Source organism: Hylobates moloch, unplaced genomic scaffold (assembly GCF_009828535.3).
Source record: "Hylobates moloch isolate HMO894 unplaced genomic scaffold, HMol_V3 SCAFFOLD_5, whole genome shotgun sequence".
NCBI classification, from domain to species: Eukaryota; Metazoa; Chordata; class Mammalia; order Primates; family Hylobatidae; genus Hylobates; species Hylobates moloch.
In genome coordinates, this window is record NW_026652280.1 from 105,413,966 (window position 1) to 105,434,149 (window position 20,184).

Sequence of the window (20,184 nt, forward strand, 5' to 3'; positions counted from 1 at the left end):
TCAGGCTCCTGAGATGGACCACCTGGAGTGTAACCTGGCTCTGCTCTTTAGGGTGTTTTTAATCTGTGTTTTCTCATCTTAAAACTGGGAATATAGTAATGCTTACTTCATAATGTTTTTATGAAGGATAATTGCTTAATGTTTCCTACTAATAAACAATGAATAACCAGTTGATGGTCGTAGGGAAGTCCTGTTAAGTGCTCTGCAAGTTTCCTGTCTCTAATGCACAGGTGAAAAATAGCTACTGATTCAAGATTGTGTACTGAAGATATGTTGCTTGCTTCTCATATTCCACCCCAGATTCCTAGAAATGATAAAAAATTGACAAAGATGGCAGATAGGGTAACAGCGAAGAGTGCCAAGGAGGACTTCTGCAGAAGACAGGAGTGGACCAAAAAAATGATCCACATGTTTTGGAACCAGGAGACAAAAGTTGGTCTTGGGGCAGCTGACAGGATGACAGTTCAGGTACCACAGTGGGAGTATCCACCCATTTCCTTACCTTGGTGACCGAAGTCTTTTTATTTATTTTCTAGAGACTGGGTCTCGCTCTCTTACCCACGCTGGAGTGCAGTGGCACAATGTCAGCCCACTGCAGCCCCAACCTCCTGGGCCCAAGCTCCTTCCACCTCAGCCTCCCCAGTAGTTGGGACCACAGACATGTACCACCACAACCAGCTAATTTTTGTATTTTTTGTAGAGATGGGGTTTCACCATTTTGCTCAGGCTGGTCTCAAGCTCCTGGGCTCAAGGGATCCACCGACCTTGGCCTCCCAAAGTGCTGGATTACAGATGTGAACCACCATGTCTGGCTGGTGACTGACATCTTTGACCCCAGCAGTGAGTGTGGTCACTTGGTTCAAGGAGGCAGGAAAATGTACCAAGTAACTGGGCGCTCCCACATCTGGGAAATTTAAAATTTGGTTATTGACATAAAAATTCAACAAGGGATAAATCCAGAACAGGATAGATAAAGCCAAGAGAAAATAAATAAGCTGAAAGATTGTGCTATTATGAAATACATATTTGGTCTTCAACCCCATTTCCTGACATACAGCTCCTAAAATCCTTAGAAACACCAAAGTGATGTCTTTTTGTTTATTAATGAGTTGACTGATGTCTGGCAGCCCCCTAGGTAGCTTCAGGATGGGGGCTGGTGACCAGAAAGAACAAGGGGAGGATTAGAGAGTTGGGGCTTTCAGCCCACCTCCAACTTCCGGGGAGGGGAGAGGGGCTGAAGGTTAAGCCGATCACCAATGGCCAATAGTTTAACCAGTGATGCCTATGTAATGGAGCCTCCATAAAGACCCAAAAGGACAGGGCTTGGAGAGCTTCTGGATAGCTGAACATGTAGAGGTTCCTGAAGGGCGGTGCACCCAGCAGAGGTGCATGCTCCTTCCCCCATACTTTGCCTTATGCATCTTTTCATCTGTATTTTTTGTTATAAACCAGTAAATGCAAGTGTTTCTCTGAATTTCATGAGCTGCTCTAGCAAATTAATACAATGCAAAGGAGGAAGCCATAGGAACCCCAGCTTGGAAATAGTTGGTCAGAAGTTCTGGAGGCCCAGACTTGCAACTGGCATTTGAAGTGGGGGCAGTCTGGTAGACTCAGCCCTCAACCTGTGGGATCTCCTGATAAATAGTGTAAAAATTCAACTGGAGTACACTCAGCTGGTGTCCACTGCAGAACTGATTGCTTGCTTGCTGTGTGGAGACCCTCCCCCCCGCCCCCCCACCCCCGTCACATTTGGTTACAGTCTTCTGTGTTGATTGTTGTAGTGTGAAAGCACAGGAAACACATAGTTTGAGTTTCTCCCTCCTCATGATGATCAAGATAAGCCAGAAATTCCTCCACAAAGCCATATAAAAAGATGCATGCAGAGATGAAAGAAAAGTTAAATGATATGAAAAATAGATCCAGATGTCCCAAACTCATCTAATAGGATGAGGAGTTAAAGAGGAGGGGAGAATTGAGAACATGTAAGAAATAAAATACAGATCTACCAAATAAGATTTGCTGATTGTGCACTGCGCAACTTCAGAGGCTGTCATTTGAATAGTAAGATTTGCCAATGTGTAGTGTACAACCTACTATTGTGTAGTATGCAACCACAGTCATGAGAAAATAAAGGAATAAAAGGATATTTCACAGGATCTAAATGCATATATACATCCTTAGATTGCAAGGTCCTATTAAATTCTGAGCATACAGGATAAGAAGGACCCTCACCTAGATTCACAGTGACAAAATTTGGGAACAAAGAGAAATTTCTAAACATATTCAGGGAAAATGCTTATGAAAAAATGGAAGCCAAATTTACATCCAACTCATTTGGGCTCCACTGGATATAAGAAGACACGAAGCATTATTTTTTAAAATCTAGGGAAAATAATTTTGAATTCAATTAAACTATCATTTAAGTGTGGGTGACTTTTCAGAATTCTATTCCAGCAATAATTTTAAAAAGATCATAAGGGAAGATGTGAGATAACGGAAGCAAAGGTGGTCATGTATTTGGTAAAAGATATTGCTAAACAAAGTGAATTTAGATTCTAGAAAATTAAAAAAATCTGGAATTCACATTCCAGGTGATGTAGAAGGGAGGTAGGGAAAGCAAGAGTGAAGAGTAGTAAAACAAGCTAAGTAAGATTTATGTTATAAATAAATAGGATATAGATATTATTACTGTAGAAGTTAGAAAAATGTGGGCTTACATGGTGGGTCACACATGTAATCCTGGCACTTTGGGAAGCTGAGGCAGGAGGATCATTTGAAGCCAAGAGTTCGAGATCAGCCTGGGCAACAAAGCAAGACCGCTGTCTACAAAAAGTAAAAATATTAGTCAGGTGTGGTTACACGCACGTGTAGTCCCAGCTACTTAGGCTGAAGCAGGAGGATTGCTTGAGCCAGGAGGTCGAGGCTGCAGTGAGCTATGATTGCACCTTTGCACTCTGGCCTGGGTGACAGAGCAAGTTCCTGTCTCTTAAAAAAAAAATTTAAAAATACATTTATATATGGCACTAGAAGGGTATATCATATTCATAAAGGTAGTGCTCCATTAAGGAATGACCATGAATTGTTTGCATTTAACAAGGATACATACACATATGTGCATATAAGTCAATAATCACAGTGATAAGTTTAATATACCTTTCTTAGGAATTGACAGATCTAGTTGACTGAAACTTATTGAGGATATGGAGAATTTGAAGAACGTGGTTAATAAGATTAATCATAACTATAATTATGCCTATACCATCTTATATTCAAAATAGGAAAGTTACATTATTTTCAAATTCACATAGAATATTGACAAAAATTGGCCATAAGTGAGATGGCAAATTAAGTCTCAACAAGTGCTGAAAAGCTGAAACCATATAGGACCAGGGCATAGTTAACTGATTATAAAACAATAAAATAATCAAACATGCCCTCCTTAAGTTGTACTCTTAGGAAAAAGCACATGGGTTAACGGGGATATCAGAATAAAAATTACACACTCTTTAGAAATAACAAGAGCACTATAATTCAACCATACCCTGAGACTTCACAAGCTTTGGTCCCAGTAAGCTAGAATTCAAATCTTAGCCCTATATTTAAATAACTCCTTGAATTGCCATTTCTTATCCCAATTATCTGTCATTCCACTATGAAATATATTTCATGGCAAATAATATTAAAACCTACATGAAGCAGTCAGGAGAAAATTCGTAGCTTTAAAATGCATTTAAGAGAAAATAATTGGTAGGCAGATCGCCTTGGCATCCCAATTATTGCCTCTGGAATTGGAGACCAGCCTGGACAACATGGCAGGACCCTGTGTCTCCAACAGATACAAAAATGAGCTGGATTTTGTGGTGCACACCTATAGTTCCAGCTGCTAGGGAGGCCGAGGCAGGAGGATCGTTAAGCCTGGGAGGCGGAGGTTACAGTGAGTTGAGATCATGCCACTGCACTCCAGCCTGAGCAACAGAGAGAATTAAGTTTTTAACTCAAACGCCAATAAAGGAACACAACAAAAACCTGTGGAAAGTAGAGGGAATAAAGTAAGATGAAAGCATAGTCAATGAAACAGATCATACCTTCCTATTCCACCAAAATGGAATTTATAAAACCAAAGGCTGTTCCCTGAAAAGAATTTAAGAGTTAATCCTTCCGTAAACTTACTATTGAAAAAGCACATAAGTAATATTAGATATAGAAGATATTAAAATGATGTGTATTTTTGATATATATTTGCAAATGTAGACAAAATGTTGACTCTTCCATACAAATTACCAAAGTTGAGCTAAGAAAAGTAAAATACCTGAATAAAGAATAACTATAAGAGAAACAGAAAAAAAATCAGATATACATATCCTTAAAAATAGCACCAAGGCCGGGTGCGGCAGCTCATGCCTATAATCCCAGCACTTTGGGAGGGCAAGGTGGGTGGATCACTTGAAGTCAGGAGTCTGAGACCAGCCTAGCCAAGATGGTGAAACCTCGTCTCTACTAAAAATACAAAAATTAGCCGGGTGTGGTGGCGTGTGCTTATAATTCCAGCTACTTGGGAGGCTGAGGCAGGAGAATCACTTGAACCTGGGAGGCAGAGGTTGCAGTGAGCTGAGATCGTGCCACTGCACTCCAGCCTGGGTGACACAATGAAACTGTCTCAAAAGCAAGCCCAGACAGCTTTACCAAACACTGAGGAGAGAATATTTATATTATACAAATTGATCAAAGTAATAGAATAGTATTAAAAGCCACCTACTGAGTGTGAGGCAGTGACAACAGATACTATGAAGGCTAAATGAAATAACCCATGAAAGGTAAATAAGCATTTGGTAAATTAAAATGATAAAGTTGACTATTAAGTGCCATGATATAGATTTCACAGTGGAATGAAAGGATAAAATAATTGGGATAAGAAATTGCAATTCAAGGAGCTATTTAAGTGCAGGACCAAGATTTTAGTTCAGCCATATACTGAAATTTTACAATCTTTGGTCACAATAAACTAGAATTCAAGGTAGAAAATGATTATTTTCTAAAATAAAGATGGTACTTATAAACCTATATAAATGCTCATTTCTCCTCTTCAAAGTCTTTTTCTGCCCTTCCAGAACAAGAGGGCCTTGAAGTCACAGCCAGGCTCCAGAGGACTGCTGTTTCACTGGATATCTGCCATTGCTTCTTCAAAATTACCTTCGCAGAGAATACCACATTTGGGGAATTTAATTTACTTCTTGAGAATCCCTAACCCAATTATTTCTAGTCTTCCTTAGAGATTTTCTTTCTACATTAACTCCCATATTATGTCTGGGAATCTTTTACTTTCACATATGCTCCCTCTCCACAATTTATTCTTTTTTTATCTCCTCTAAGTGTTAAGGAGTAGTATGTACCTAGTGTGATAGGGAGATGAAGGGGAAAGGCAGAAAACTGAACTTCTTACCCTCATGGAAGTTTTGACCCCACATTTAGAAACAACAAGAAGTGAAGAATAAAGGGAGAAGGACAGCAAGCAATTTTATTGGTTCCCATTTTCCTGCCAATGTGCATTAACAAAGAAGTCTGTACCTAAAAGACCTTAGGCAAGACCAGATTTTCACATTACTAGCTTTGTGTGTGTGTGACATCCTGCTTTCCGTTGCCAAGCTTAATATATATGTGTCTTAGGGTCTTTCAGTTTTTATACTATTATGGCTATGTTGTGGTAAACTGAGGAAAGGAGAGGCCAATATGGAAAAACAGGAGGATTGTTGTTTATTTTAGGTACGCACGGCTCAGCAGATTTGCATCTAAAAAGCTGAGCACTGAACAAAGACAGAGTGGGGTTTTTATAAGCGGCCTTACAGACGCAAAACAAAAGCAGTTAATCATACAGTGACAGGTCACGTAATCTATAGCATAACATAACTTGTGACCTTGCATAGCTGGTGACCTTGTAGTTGCATCAAAAGAAAAAAACTGGCTGAATACAGACATTTGTAAATAATAATTCTTAAGAGGCCCGGGGAAAGAGTAACAGTAAAAGAATCTTTCTCTTTTTTTTCCTTCAACCTTGCTCTGGAACGGAGGGGTGTCTGGAGCCTATTCCTTTGGCCTTGGCTATTCGGACAGCATTATCTTATAACTGTCCTTGAAGTAAGCTTGCTAGGCAGAGGAAAACTTGTTCTCTTCTTTTTAACCCTTTCCTTGCCACATTCTGGGCCTTAGCTTTTACTTTTCTTGGAGTGAATAAGTGCAGTACTTATTATTATTTATTTGTTTTACGTTTCTGCCTCAGCTGTGAGACTGGTAATAATCACTTATTTATTTATTTATTTATTTATTTATTTATTTATTTATTTTGAGACAGGGTTTCCCTCTGCCACCCAGGCTGAAGTGCAGTGGTGCGATCTTGGCTTACTGCAGCCTCTGCCTCCTGGGCTCAATTGATCCTCCTACCTCAGCCTCCTGAATAGCTGGGACTACAGGCGTGTGCCACTGGCTAATTTTTCTATTTTTTGTAGAGATGGGGTTTGCCATGTTGCCCAGGCTGGTCTCCAACACTTGGCTCAAGTGTCTGCCTGCCTTGGCCTCCCAAAGTGCTAGGATTACAGACATGAACCACCGCACCTGGCCGATAATTACTTCTGAAGATTCTAACAATACCATTTACAATAACACAAAAATGAAGGACCTAAGAATACATCTAACACATCTAGAGAGAATATCATAATATTGTTGTGAGACATTAACAGTGACATAAATAAATGAGAGTTATACCTTGTTCATGGATTGGAAAGTCAGTGTTGGAATGATACCAATCCTCCCTAACTCTCTCCCTCCCGCCCCTGCCCCAAAAAGATCAACAGATTTAGTGCAGTCCCACTCCAAATCCAATAGTTTTCTCAGGAGAATTTGACATAGTTGATCTTTCTTGAGGCGTTTTCCTCTGTTTTTCCTCCTACCTCACTGGTACTCCTTATCAGTATCCTTTGCTACCACCTCTTCTACACAACCTCTAAAATGTGGCATATTTCATGGCTCAGCCTTAGACCTTTTTCTATCTGTACTTCCCCTTACATTGTCCTTTCTAGTCCCCACATCTATATGATGATTGGCAAATTTGTATCTCTAGTCTAGGATTCTTCATATATCCATTGCTTTTACAACAGTTACACTTAAATAGGAATCTTAAAATGCCCAATACGAAACATTTGCTTCTTGCTACCCCGTTCCCCTCCTCCACCAACTTGCTTTCTCAATTCTGTCAATGGAATATTTATTGCTTTGGCCCAAAATCTACGTGTTTCCTCCCCCGGCATCCTTCTCTTTCTCACATTCCCTACATCTAATCAATAAGAAACTTTGTTGACACTTCCTACAAAACATCTTCCAAATGTGACCACTCTCAGTAACTCCACTGTTACCATGTTAGTCCAGGCTGCCGCTGCCTCTCACCTAGATTCCTAACTGGTCTCCTTGCTTCTACTGTTGTCTCTCTACAGCCCAGGAGACTCTGTCTCCAACTAAGCCTGGTGGCAGTGAGGACCGTCAGCCCCCTCCCAGCCAGCTGTCAGCTATACCTCCATTCTGTCTGGTTCTCAGGGCTGGAATCGTTGGGCAGGTCTAGCTAATCCTTGGCCCTCCTAGGAAAATATTCCTAAATCCTGAAGGCATTTAGCTAGGAAAGATCCAGAATGGACCCAACTATTCCTGTTTTACCCCAAACCGGTTGGTCTGCTTTGGGGATTACTTCTCAGGCTAGGAACCTCCGAGTGTTCTGAAACGGGCCTGAACCCTTACAGAAGCTCTTGTGGTCCTAGAATGAATTTAGAGGTCTCCATACCCAGCCTGGAAGGTGAGGAACGACCCCTAACGACCCACCCTCCCAACCTAATGCTGGATCTGCTCCACCTGTCCACTCTGGGGAGCTGTGATTTGGCTTGGAAGCTCTCGGATTGAAGGATGGGCCCAAGACCCTCACAGGTGAAGCCTCGGTAGGTCCCAGAGAGAAGAAAGATGTTCTTCCACCCCACCACCCCCGAAAGTCCGACCCACCCTTCTCCCCGCCAGCTGCATCAGATCCCTCCAGGGCCTCATTGTCAGTCCTGTAATCTTTTCATCCGTGATAGGATGGGCCGTGGACCCTTGTGGGTGAAGCTCGGCGGTTCCCGAGTCCATGTGGGGTGGCCCCTGCGGAGCCTGCAGCCTTCTTGCCCGCTGGCTTGCTGATCCCGCCGAGCCAGCTCCCTTCCTGCTTTTGACGGTGAGGGAAGCAGCTGGGAGGTCCTCCGAACTGGACGGGGAAGCGGGCGGCCTCTCCCACCGCCCACCCGCTCCCTCCCTGCCGCCGCCGCCTCCGGCTGCTCTCGCGGCAAGCCAAGAAGCTGGGGCGCCTGCTGGGAGCCCAGCGCCATCCTCCGGTTTCCTGTGATCTACCAGTCCTCTTCTCCGCGGAGGCTCGGCCGGGCGCACCTCAGGCCCGCAGCAGCCCCGGGGCTTGGCGGCAGCTGCAACTTCCACAGACGGCCGCCAGGTGGCGCCGCGCCGGGGCCCGAGAGCAGGCGGGCCCGGGGCAGGGTTGGAGGGACTCAGCTACGCGCCTGGGGAGGCCGCGTACCCTCGCAGACTACCGAACTTCCATCCCGCCGCCGGGGGTTCACACCTGCCGGCCCCGAGGAAACAATGACGTTGGGATTTTGGGGGGCCGCCCCTTGACTCGGGCGAATCGGACACGAACGGCGACCTCTTGCTCTCTTCCATCCGCCTGCCGCCGTTGCTGCCCACCGACTCCTAGAGCTCATTTCTCGCTGCAGGCTCCAGGAATGCAAATAATTTCTCACTGGGTTTTAGCGGGGGTGCGGAGCTGCGGAGAAGCGGGCGCCCGACAGCTTTCGCCGCAGCTGGGTCCCCGGGCGCTGGTGGCTGCGGCCCCCAGATGCGGGCGGAGGCTGCAATATGCACATGCGGCCACAGTGTGGCGCCAGCGGCCCGCCGCGGGACACGCTCGGAGCGCGACGCCCCATCCCATCATTTACGGATCAAACCAAATAATCTAGAATCAAATTGCTATGTGTGTCATACTCCTCCTGTTTTTTTTTTCCCTAAACTTTTAGTAGAGTCATTTACATAGTTCAGTTTTTATCTCAGCTATGTTACAGAGTGGCAGGAAAAATATTTTGTCTCCAAACTACAGCCCAAGTGTGAGAGCAGCGTATCCTGAAGCTAGTTAGTAACCAGAAAATCAGGAAGGTAAAGCAAATCTCTGGAGGCAAGATCTGGACTCTGTGATATCGCCGCTTCTCCCCACTTGAAGCGTCTCTTTGCAGTGCCGCACTTGGAGGTTTGGACTTAATCGTTAAACAAAAAGAACAGTTACATTCTGCCTTCCTACAGGGCAGGGGCCTGGGACTGGCAGCATTTCTGTTGTCTCTAGAAATAGAGGGGTTATGAGAAAGCCTCAAAAGAGAGGACAAGAATAACACATGCATTTCTCATCATGAGTTACCCCTTGGATGCCTAGAACGCGTATGGAGACATTCTCTTTTAGTAAAGTCAAAGAGAAAAGCCATGAACTAAGTATCCTGAACACAGAGGCGTGAGCCCTCTCAGTCTCACAGTCCCTTAGGAGTCATTTGTAAGTTCTATTTCCTTCCTTATCGTCTATACTATTCCCTCTTGTCTCCCTGAAATCTACCCACTCCTGGCTGTGTGTGTGTCTCTTTCTGTCTGTTTCTCTATCTTAATCTTCTGTACATATGCACCCACTCACCTTTTTACCTTGTTCTGAGAAATAAAATACTATTTTTCAAACTATGTAATAGGATTATCAGGCTAGACTTGACTTGTAAGTTTTTCAAGATTTCTTTAGAGTAGGCCTCATTTCAAGTCATCTTTGATGACCAAATTTCCAAATGTATCCCAGTCGAAGTCAGTTCATTTATTTGCGTTAAGAGTTACATGCCATGAGACAAACAGTTCTGGTGTTGTTGAACTTTTGGATGTTTGTGCACAGTGCTCACGGGGAGGAAGTGGGCAGGGGACGGTCCAGATCGATGGCCACCCACTGAGCCGCTGCTACTTGGCCCCCTGGGGCTCCTTCCGGTGCACCCCTTCCTGCAGCTGTTCTTCTTCTTCCTGACATTTCAGCACTTCTTCTAAATGTGTGTCTTCTTGAAGGCTGGAAATTACCTTCTTCTCATGACCAGAATCCAAAGAGATTTCTAAATTCCACTCTTTCTTTCTTTTCAGTTCTTTACATATTGTCACCCAGAGAAGAGTGTTCACTAAAAACATTATTCCAACTGCCAGATAGAAAAGGACATGAAACCAGACGGGAGTTGGTAACTGGAGGCCTGAAACAGAAAAAGACAAAGAGAAGAGATACTATTTAGAGACCAGAGGGGTCTGGCTGAGTTATATGTTTGGAAGGGAAGGTTGGCTGAGACCTGATGTGCCTGTCCTCAAGGAGGCACTCGTCATTTCAGGGAGCAGGAAGGAACTGGCAGTAGCTCTAACTGGCTAAATGGTGTATAGACAGGGACAGGCTCCTTGGAAGAGCTTAATTGCTGGGCCCTGTCAGTGGACTTACTCCTTAGTTCCAGAGACAACTGGTATCTCTGTGCCATTTAATACTTGAAATGAATTTGGGTTGAAGATTAACTTTTTTCCCCCCAAGGAGACTTTGTTCTAGAGCTCACAATCCCTCTGCCTCAGTTAAATAGAGACACTTGGGGAGGTGGTAATTTGCAGTTTACAAAATCACCGTCTGATGAATCCACCTTGTGAGCAAGAACTATACTCAAATGTCTTTATATCCCCAGACCTATGACAACAGATAGGAAGAACTTGATAAATTGTTGGTGAGATTGTTGGTGAGGAGGAGGGAGGCAGGGAAGCAGGGAGAGAGAGAGAGAGAAGGGGGGGTCATGGAGTGGAGGGAAGAGTGGGAGGGAGGGGAAAATAAAATAAAGAAGGAGAAGAAAAGAAGGACAGAGGAGAAAATGAAGGAAAGAAATGGAGGAAGGAAAGGCAAAGGAAAAAGAAAAAGAAAGGAAAGGAAATTTAATAGTTTGCAAGGAGAAGAGTAATGTTGTGAATCAAAGATGGAAAGGCCTGCTTGTGGGCTTTTCCTGAAGAGACTTTCCCCTCCTGTCTGGGCCATGAAACCCTTGAACAAACCGCAGTCCCATGGGAGATAAGGGAGTCCCTTCTTCTGTGCCAGTGGCTTCCCATCATTCTCACTCACCAAGCACTTGAAGCTCCAACCCAGGGCTGCGCTTGAGGACATTTCCGTCTTCTGTGGCGGCCTCGCACCAGTATAACCCAGAGTCTTCTCTTCTAGCAGTTAGTATTTGGTATTCAGAGGATGTGTTCCTGCCTCGCAGGGTCTTGTTGCCCATGTAGAAGGAGAAGTAAAGCTGCAAACCAGGCCTCTGCAGGAGCAACTTTGTTTCACAGCTCAGGGTGACCAGATTTCCCTCCAGGAGTGGGGATGTCACAGATGCATTCAGCACTGGAGCTGGAAATAGCTCTAAGGAGAAAGTTGATGGGGGACAGGGTTGCCTGTTTAGCATCCAGGTCCTTTTCACAAAAGACATGCCCTTTACCCCCTTGGGAAACCTGGCCCTAGAAAATGCATCCATAAGGCATTAACACTTTTTACTTCCAGCAGAGAGCCATTCTTGGGGTGTCCTAATAGACATAATTAGGGTTGCCAGCTTGCTGAGTCGTACTGAGGATACCTCTATACCAGTGGTCCCCAACCTTTTTGGCACTAGGGATGGATTTTGTGGAAGGCAATTTCTCCGCAGTCAGGGGTGGGGTGGGGACGGTTTCGGAAGGAAACTGTTCCACCTCGGATCATCAGGCATGTGCAATTCACAATAGGGTTCATGTTTCTGTGAGAATCTAACGTCACCACTGATTGGACAGGAGGAGGAGCTCAGGCCGTAATGCTGGCTCCTGAAGAAGCTCACCTCCTGCTGTGCAGCCCAGTTCCTAACAGGCCACGGACTAGTCAGGGTTGGGAACCTCTGCTCTACATGGTCCATCCTTCCCTGAATGACCATGTCATCTGGTCGATAACCATGCCCTTTTGGCAGTGGTCAACTAGGAGTGAACCCTGACTCACACACTTGCCATTTCAGTGACTTTATTATCATTATTACTATTATTATTTGAGACGTAGTCTTGCTCTGTTGCCCAGGCTGGAGTGCAGTGGCGCTATCTCGGCTCACTGCAAGCTCCGCCTCCCGGGTTCATGCCATTCTCCTGCCTCAGCCTCCTGAGTAGCTGAGACTACAGGTGCCCGCCACATTTCAGTGACTCATTATTTTTGTTCCTGACTTTAAAAGATAATCTGGGACAATAATTTCTTTCCCACAGGAGTGAACTTTTTTTTTTTCTCAGAAGGAGAAAGGTTGCTAGTGATTGTATTAAGAGGAAGGGCCGTGAAAGGGTCAGGACAAGGCCATATGCAAACTGCTTAGCTTGCAGATGCTCAGGAAGAAGTGGCACCACAGAGGCTGCTTTGTCCCTGAGAGGTAGATGGACAGTATAACCCGTTCCTCATGTTTTCCAGGTTTCTCTTTCTATGGCGCTTCCATGAGATTCCATAGTATTATTTTCTAACTCTCCTGGCTACCTAGAGTGAGTCTCTATTCTTTGCAACTAAAATAATGATGGATGAAATGTATCACCATTATGCCCTGACATTGACATTAGCTCCTGTGATTATTGATGGGGGTTGCCGTACACTGGAAAGAGTATTGGACTGGGACCCAGAGACCTCAGTTCTGGTTCCAGCTACTGGTCATGGTGTGACCTTTAGTAATGCAGTTTACTTCTCTGGAGCCCAGTTTCTTCACTTGTAAATTAAAGTGAGGAGTTTAGAATATTTATGATATTCCCTCAGGGGGAGGGACTATCAGTTCTATGACTATTCTGATACAATACCTTTCACAGTGACAGATACTCCTGCTGATGTGTAGCGATGCTTTCCCATGCCTGAGCAATGGTAGGTGCCATTGTGACTTATGTTGGTTTTCAGAATGGTGAGGTTAGAATTCCAGTGGAAAAACTTAAAGGCTTTGCCATTTCGATAGTAAAGCACATTGTACACCAGCTTATCCTTCCATGCATGACACCTCAAGGCCAGAGGTTCTCCTTCCGTGAAGACTCTGCTGGAGACCTGCAGTAGTAGCCAGCCTGAAAAATATGAACCCAAAATGTATGTATACAGTGGAGGAGGTACAAGGAGGCCCAATCTTGGCCCTGTGGGCTTCCTATTTTTTCTCCTTGCATCATCCAGCCTCAGAGCTGTGCTAAATCTCAGGCCTATATGCAGTCCCTCAAATATCTTTAGCTTTGGTGGAAAGAAAAGCAATCTTTACTGGCAACTGCGTACACAACCCTTTCTTATGTTCCCTTTCCAGATCTCAGAAGTTGGTTGAAACAAAAACAGTTCATACAGCATGGTAGGCAGAATTCTAAAATGATCCCAGTGATTCACTCCCTTGTATAATCCCCTTGAGTGTGGGTGGAACCTATGACTTGCTTCTAGCCAACAGAATATGACAAGGGTGATGAAATGTCACTCTTGGGATTGCTACATTATGTAAGACACTATCTTAGCAGTCTGGATGGAGAAAGTCTCCTCCTGAACTTGAAGAGGTAAGCTGCCATGCCAGGAGAGGGCCTACGAGAGCGCCACAAGGCAAGGTCCTCTAGGAGCTGAGAGTGGCCCCCTACTGATGGGCAGCAAGAAAGCAGGAACCTCAGTCCTACAACCACAAAGAACTGAATTCTGCCAGTGACCTTGTGAACCTGGAAAAGCTACAAAAAGAAACACAGCAAAGTCAACACCCTAACTGCAGCCTTGGAAGACTCTCAGCAGAGCACTCAGCTAAGCTGTGATGGAAGTCCTGACCCATGGACACTGGAAGATCTTAAATGTATGTTGTTGCTAAATTTGTTACACAGCAATAGAAAACAAATACACTCCAACTCTTGACAAATTTGTTAATAGGACCACACATCCTAAGACAAACACACAGAAGGGCAAACATCCAGATATAAACATCCTACTACATTGATATGAATACTCACCTGTGTAAGATCAGTGATATCACTAGCAAAACAAGCTCCAAGTCAATGGGTTCTTCCTTTCGACATACACCTCTACACATAACCAAAAATGCTTCAACTACTTTTCTTTTCTCCAGAGGCAGTTGGTTTGGCTAAGTAAAAATGGGGTTCTCAGGCAACTAATGAGGAAAAGAGACAATAGTGCCTTTTCCCCCTCCAGAACTTATCTAAGAATGGAAGGCAGGTGTTTCTATGCTATACGTAGCATGAATTTTACAGTCATGGATACTGATATAATGCTTCCAAATAGAATTAATTCTCTTCCCTCCCTTATTCCCACCCACAGCCAGGAGGTGCTAAAAGACTGCACTGCCCAAACACTGCCATCTTTGCTTTATATATCCAAAAGAGTGGGAAATGCTGTCACATCTCCATCAGAAACTGTCAAACACTAGTAATGGTAGAAAATATTTGAATGAAACAATTAATAGGCTTGATTTTGTGGATACTCTATTTTAGAAAGAAAATTCATATGCTTTTCAAACACACATGCAATGTTAGAAAAATTAAGTGTGAACTAGGCCACAAAGCAATTTTCAACAAATACTAATGAACTGATACCATATTTAACACAAATTCTAACCAAAGTGCTATAACATTAGAAATCAATAACAAAAAACTACCCTCCAAAAAACATCTAAGTAATTCATGAATAAAATAATGTATAATGGAAATTTATGAATTTTTAAACTTAAATGGTAATGGGAGTATTATATATCAAAACTCACGAGATGCAGCTTTTAGCAGACATTACTAATTTCCTACTCAACAATCATTCCCCTACCTTCATGACTTTGGTGTCAGCCATATGATTAGGACTCGGGTCCACCAACCAGCTGCGTTTTCTTGGTCTTAGCATATGCTGATTAAATTGAAATGACTAAGAGTCAGTGAGCTGCAATTGAATTCCCCATGGCTGACTGGCAAAACATTTTAAAATAGGGCATAGACAGCACCAACCAAAAATGTTGGTGTATTGTACTGTAGTACAATTAACAAGTCTCGTTCATTGAAAACAAACAAAACTTTAATATTATAGTGAAAAGAAAAGCCACAGGGTGGGAGAAGATATTTAAGACACTTGAAAAAGGACTTATATCCAGAATATATAAATAACTCCTATAAGTCAGTAAGAAAAAGACAGACAATAGAAAAATTGTCAAAACGACCTTACAAAAAAGGAAACCCAAATAGGTAATAAACATGTGAAAAATGGTCAATATCATAGTCATTAGGGAAATGCTTAATTTGCATTTGTATATCCAAAAGAATGGGAAATTGCAACATACCTCCATCAGAAACTGTCAAACATTAGTAATGGTAGAAAATATTTGAAACATGTAAAAAAAAATATCCACAGCATTACTATTTGTAAGAGGTCAAAATCAGAAACAACCTGACTCCCTCAGCAGAATGGGAAAATATGAAATATACAGTAATAAGGACAAATGAACTTCAATTTACAACATGTATACAGTTCACAATCACAATGTTGAGAAAAATAAACCAGACACAAAAGAGTACATCCTGTCCCATACTGTAGCCCTTTATATGAAGTTCAAAAATAGGCAAAAAACCTATGGTGCTGGAAGTCAGTGTCAGGGGTGGACTAGAAATGGGCAAGAAGGAGTTTCTGAGGTGCTGGAAATGTCTAAAATAGATCTGGATGCTGTTTACTTTGCAAAAATTTACTGCGGCATACATTTATGGCTTGTTGTACATAAGTTATATTTCAATGAAAATTCACATTAAAATGTAGTGTAAAGAAGATATGATTCTCAGTAAGTCACTGATGCTGGGTGTCCTAGAGTCTGTGTAGAGGTAAAGAAAATGTCCTCTTCCCAGCCCTAGTGCTTTTGTTGTCACTTGAACCATGAAACACTTCTGCTTGAATTACCCAGAGTGTCTTGTTGAAACAGCTCTGTCAGAGGTTGCAGTGAGCCAAGATCACACCACTGCATTCCAGCCTGGGTGACGGAGTGAGACTCTGTCTCAAAAAAAAAAAAAAAAAAAAAAAAGGAAACAGCTCTGTCAGCTTCCCTCACCTCTCCATCCTAAGAACTTATTTACAGAGACCTAAGGGACACACGAGGAACATCAAGCCTTCCCTCAGACATTCTCAACATTTTCTTGGCTAAAACGCATTTCTTCTAACAGCAACCATGTCTGCGTAAAGGTAATTTTGCCTCCAGTGTGGATTAACTTTCGCATTCTCATTTTTAAAGAAGTTTAAACTCATCACTTCTGAATAACTAAATAATACATTTGGTTATTTTGTCTTGCATACTGAACGAAGCATTTTTCCCTGAAGAATACTGCAGTCTCCATCTCTTGATGAATAGAAACTCCTTACAGGTTTAAGTGGGTGGTGGGCTTTTCTGCTTCCATTTATTAAAATATGACAATAATTCCATGTCCAGAATATTATCTTAAAGATATACTATGAAATGTGCCCCAGGAATGTATGAATAAAGATGATTATTGCAGCAATGCTTGTAAAATCAAAAGAGTGGAAACATCTTATAAATTTGCTAATAGGCAGAATGGTTACATTAATTCTGGTATGGCTGTGCAGCAGACATTTTAAAGTAGATTTCTATTAATATAAACAGAACTTCGAGGTATTTTAAGTGATAAAAGTAAGATATAGTACAATACTTAGAAAGTGTTCTACCAATCACAGCTTTAAAACTATACATATGTGTGTGTATATATACATATATATAGTTTATATATAATAATGCTAATATATACATATATATGCATAATATGTATATATATATTGGCAGTTTTGTTTCTGTGGAAGGTGACTGCAGATCTAGGGTTTTGGGTGGGAGGAAGATATTTCATTGTTCATTATTGCTCATTTGTTTGAATTATTATTATTTACTATGTGCAGGCATACATTTGGAATAATGATACAATCTTAGGGCCTAAATCTTACTCTAGACATCCTACTTACAGCTGGCCCAGCTGAGGTACTGTTGGTACACAGTTTAAGGACCCTGCTGTGATGTTTTGAGTATACTGACTTAGTTTCACCTGGTAGGTACCTAGTGCTGAGACCTGCACCCAGATAAATCGACACACACACATCTGGCATCCAGAAAGGAGAGAATGCAGAGGAAGACCTTGTGGTTTCTGGCCCTCCTGGTCCAAGTCATAATTACCTCTGTGGATTTCCAGCTGTATGGGGTCACTTTGCCCTGAGAGACCTCTCTGGCACCTGTATTCACCACTGTCATTGACACTGGCAGAGGTGATTCTGTAGCTGGGGGTCGAGGTCTGAGTGGCTGTGCCATTGAGTAACCACTGTGTAGAGCTGCTCCCAGGCGGATGGAAAACCTCACACTGTAAGGTTACGGTTTCCTCTTGGAACACGCTGACCCATGGAGGCTGCAAAGTGATCACTGCCTTTGTGGTATCTACTTGGAGATTACAAGAAGAAAAAGAAAAAGATCAAGTGGAGTAAGGGGGAGGGCTCTGAGCAACTGGTAAGGCTTTTGTGGATAGCACAAGGGAAAAATACATATTTAGATTTATTTGAAAAATAGGCAAGTGGAAACCTACAAAAGCCAGCCTTTAAGAGTGTCCTCCTGCTGCAGAGACCTCTGTTCATGTTATTAAATCCTCATCTGGGTGTTGGGAATCTGGGGCTCCTGAGGATTAAATTACTGATGTAGGTTTTTCTGTTGGGAGCAATGAAGCAGGGTTTTAGACTTGGGCAAGCCGAGCAGAGCTGTTTTCCTTATCCTCTGAGGTATACTGTCTCTGAGAGTACATTGCAGGGCTTCAGCAGCTTGTACATTGGAAATGGAGGTTCAAACTCCTCTCTTTGAAGCCTTCAGTATTTGCCTGGCTCTTTCTGAGGAGAAAAAACCCACTCTGCTTTCTTGTAAAGGGGACTGGTTTAGGGGATGTTGGGAAACCCAGCAGACTACTTCAGTGTCAGCAGACTACTTCAGTGTTTGTGCAATTCTGGCCCTTTCTTGCTGTTATATATACATTCAGGCGTTTCGTTCAGAGGAAAGAGCTCATTCAGAAAACTTTAGAAAGAAAGCTTACAAATCATAGTTTTTATGAAAATCATGCTCTGAATATGGGAGATTTTACATAATTTATAAATCTTTCTTCTTTCTCTGCTTTCCCTATATGCTCTTCTTCAGGTTAATAGGACCCATCCTTTGGAAGTAGGAAATTGGCATAGGAGGAGAAGCTGAGTTAGAGATCACTCACCCACTTGCCCATCAACTGGAACTGCAAGAGATCAGAGAATAAAGATATCAGTTGGTCCAGGGAAATAATGAGGAAGAGAGAATTGGGGAGACAGAATTAATGTAGACTCTGAGGGATAAACTCGGACCTCTTGAGTTTCTATTTCTCTTTCTCAAAATCCAATACTAACAGAACTGAACAAGCTACAGGTGGTTATCAAGGAAACTTCACTGTGGTGTGTCCAGGCTTAATGCTACCTCAGGGCCCCCCTTCCCATCCTTTTCATAAAATAAGCTCTAATAAACCATGGAAGCACAGATACAAGTTGCTTCATACTCATGAGTTCTACCCAGAGTTACCACAGGAAGACAAAACTCTTGACTCCCCACAGCCATAGCCTGTACTCTTCTAACCGTCCCCTCTGAGTCCAACTTACCCCAAAGGTGCAGAACTGTCAAGAACCACATGTTGTCTCCAAGCTGGTGGGAGCAGTGAAATCTGTAACATGCAAGATATTGAAGAGGTTCTGCTGGGGGCTCCAGAGCCGAATTAGAAAAGAGGAAGGAAATTGCCTTTTCTGACCGTTTTCATCATGTTCCTTTTCTGGGAAATACATCTTGAATTCTTGAAACGTGCTTTCCCCATGCTCATACCTCTTAGCCCATCTCTCCCAGTTTGAAGCTCTGATTTTGAGGTTATGAACTCTCAGAATCCAGGGAAAATGCTAAAGTTGTATTGACATTCTATTCTATTTTTCCCTCTACCGTTTCTGTTTCTTAGGGTTAGAATAGGGCAAAACCTCACTCTTTATAATTGGTTCAATGCCTGGCTAATGCCTCCAAACAATCATTTGAATCCAGAAGTTTCTATATCAGCCTCTATGAGGCCATGGGAAAAGTTACTCATCTACGAGAGCTGCCCTAATACAAACCAGCCTCTGCTCCTCTAGGGGACACAGACAGGATCAATCTCCCATTTTGGTTAAAAAAGAAAACAAACTCTCTTCCTGAAAGACATCATGAATTTGGAGTGTTTATTTTGGCTAAATCCAAGGAAATTAAATATTTAATGTGGATGTTATGGAGAAGAAAAATAACTTATGCACATGGATAGCAATATCTTCAAGAAAAGAGTTTCAGAGTACAAGTGGGGAGCTCTTTGCCACCAAACTGAGGTGGCTCCTGAGACAGAGTCGTAACCCTATAAAAAATTTTTTAGGTATTATGGTAAGGGAGAAAGAGAGCTAAATGGAAACTAGGATGAATTCAATGAGTGCAGAGAGACTTTGGCAATCTTACTAGCAGAGAATGAAAAATGATGACAAGTCATGCTGTAGATTGGTGTACTGGCCCCAGTTTCTCACCACTCCCTGAATCTACACTCTCTCCACAGCCTCATGAGGGTACGTCTCTGACTCTTGACTGTGGCTCATCAGGAGACTTTCATTGGCCAGCGAAATGTGAATGGAAATGACACGGTGCTAATTTCAAACTTAGCACTTAGGAAGCTTCACACATTATCTCTCACCCTCTTGTTCTCCTGTGATTGCTGAGACAAGAACATTTTTTAGCTAGTCAGCCACAGTGCGAAACAGAGCTGTCCTAGACATTGTGGCTTGAGGCACAGCTGCCTCACCTGCCCTGCAAACTTGTAAGTGAGAACTAAATGCTTACCATTATATGCCACTGAGATTTTAAGATTGCTATACGAGCAAGAGCTGACTGACACAAATGAAAAGCAAGGAAGAAAGGCTGGGAAGAACTCAGGGTGTTCTGAAGAGACGAGAGAAGCCTCAGCTTGTTAAAATTTATATTCAAAGCATACATCTGTAACTATTTTACTATT

General features: G+C 42.7%; 2 protein-coding genes across 4 annotated transcripts; one reads left to right on the forward strand and one right to left on the reverse strand.

Annotated features, from left to right (window-relative positions):
- The first annotated feature begins 330 nt into the window (after nt 1-330).
- LOC116467933 (uncharacterized) lies at nt 331-9,035 on the forward strand. Its single transcript, XM_032151550.2, has 3 exons — nt 331-468; nt 8,109-8,157; nt 8,248-9,035. The coding sequence occupies exons 1-3, from the start codon at nt 331-333 to the stop codon at nt 9,033-9,035; spliced, it is 975 nt and encodes a 324-aa protein (XP_032007441.1).
- On the reverse strand, nt 1,009-18,881 carry FCGR1A (Fc gamma receptor Ia). 3 transcript variants are annotated; one of them, XR_009213635.1, is made up of 8 exons: nt 18,776-18,857; nt 18,361-18,381; nt 17,295-17,549; nt 12,934-13,185; nt 11,225-11,509; nt 9,941-10,331; nt 4,086-4,131; nt 1,009-1,760 (listed from the first exon to the last, which is right to left on the reverse strand). XR_009213635.1 is itself a non-coding variant. In XM_032154840.2 (6 exons), the coding sequence occupies exons 1-6, from the start codon at nt 18,804-18,806 to the stop codon at nt 10,054-10,056; spliced, it is 1,125 nt and encodes a 374-aa protein (XP_032010731.1). In that variant the 5' UTR covers nt 18,807-18,881; the 3' UTR covers nt 9,896-10,053. The 3 variants fall into 3 exon arrangements, 2 of the variants coding, with proteins under 2 accessions (XP_032010731.1, XP_032010732.1); XM_032154840.2 differs by lacking the exons at nt 1,009-1,760; nt 4,086-4,131 and having other exon boundaries at nt 9,896-10,331; nt 17,295-17,552; nt 18,776-18,881; XM_032154841.2 differs by lacking the exons at nt 1,009-1,760; nt 4,086-4,131 and having other exon boundaries at nt 9,896-10,331.
- Between the last annotated feature and the right edge of the window lie 1,303 nt (nt 18,882-20,184).

Coding starts and splice junctions, on each gene's coding strand:
- LOC116467933 (XM_032151550.2), top strand. CDS start 331: ATGGCAGATAGGGTAACAGCGAAGAGTGCCAAGGAGGACTTCTGCAGA. Junction 469..8,108: donor CTGACAGGATGACAGTTCAG/GTACCACAGTGG, acceptor CATCCGTGATAG/GATGGGCCGTGGACCCTTGT. Junction 8,158..8,247: donor TCGGCGGTTCCCGAGTCCAT/GTGGGGTGGCCC, acceptor TTTGACGGTGAG/GGAAGCAGCTGGGAGGTCCT.
- FCGR1A (XM_032154840.2), bottom strand. CDS start 18,806: ATGTGGTTCTTGACAGTTCTGCACCTTTGGG. Junction 13,186..17,294: donor ACAGCTGGAAATCCACAGAG/GTAATTATGACT, acceptor CATATTTTTCAG/GCTGGCTACTACTGCAGGTC. Junction 11,510..12,933: donor AGTATCTGTCACTGTGAAAG/GTATTGTATCAG, acceptor CTTTCTCCTTAG/AGCTATTTCCAGCTCCAGTG.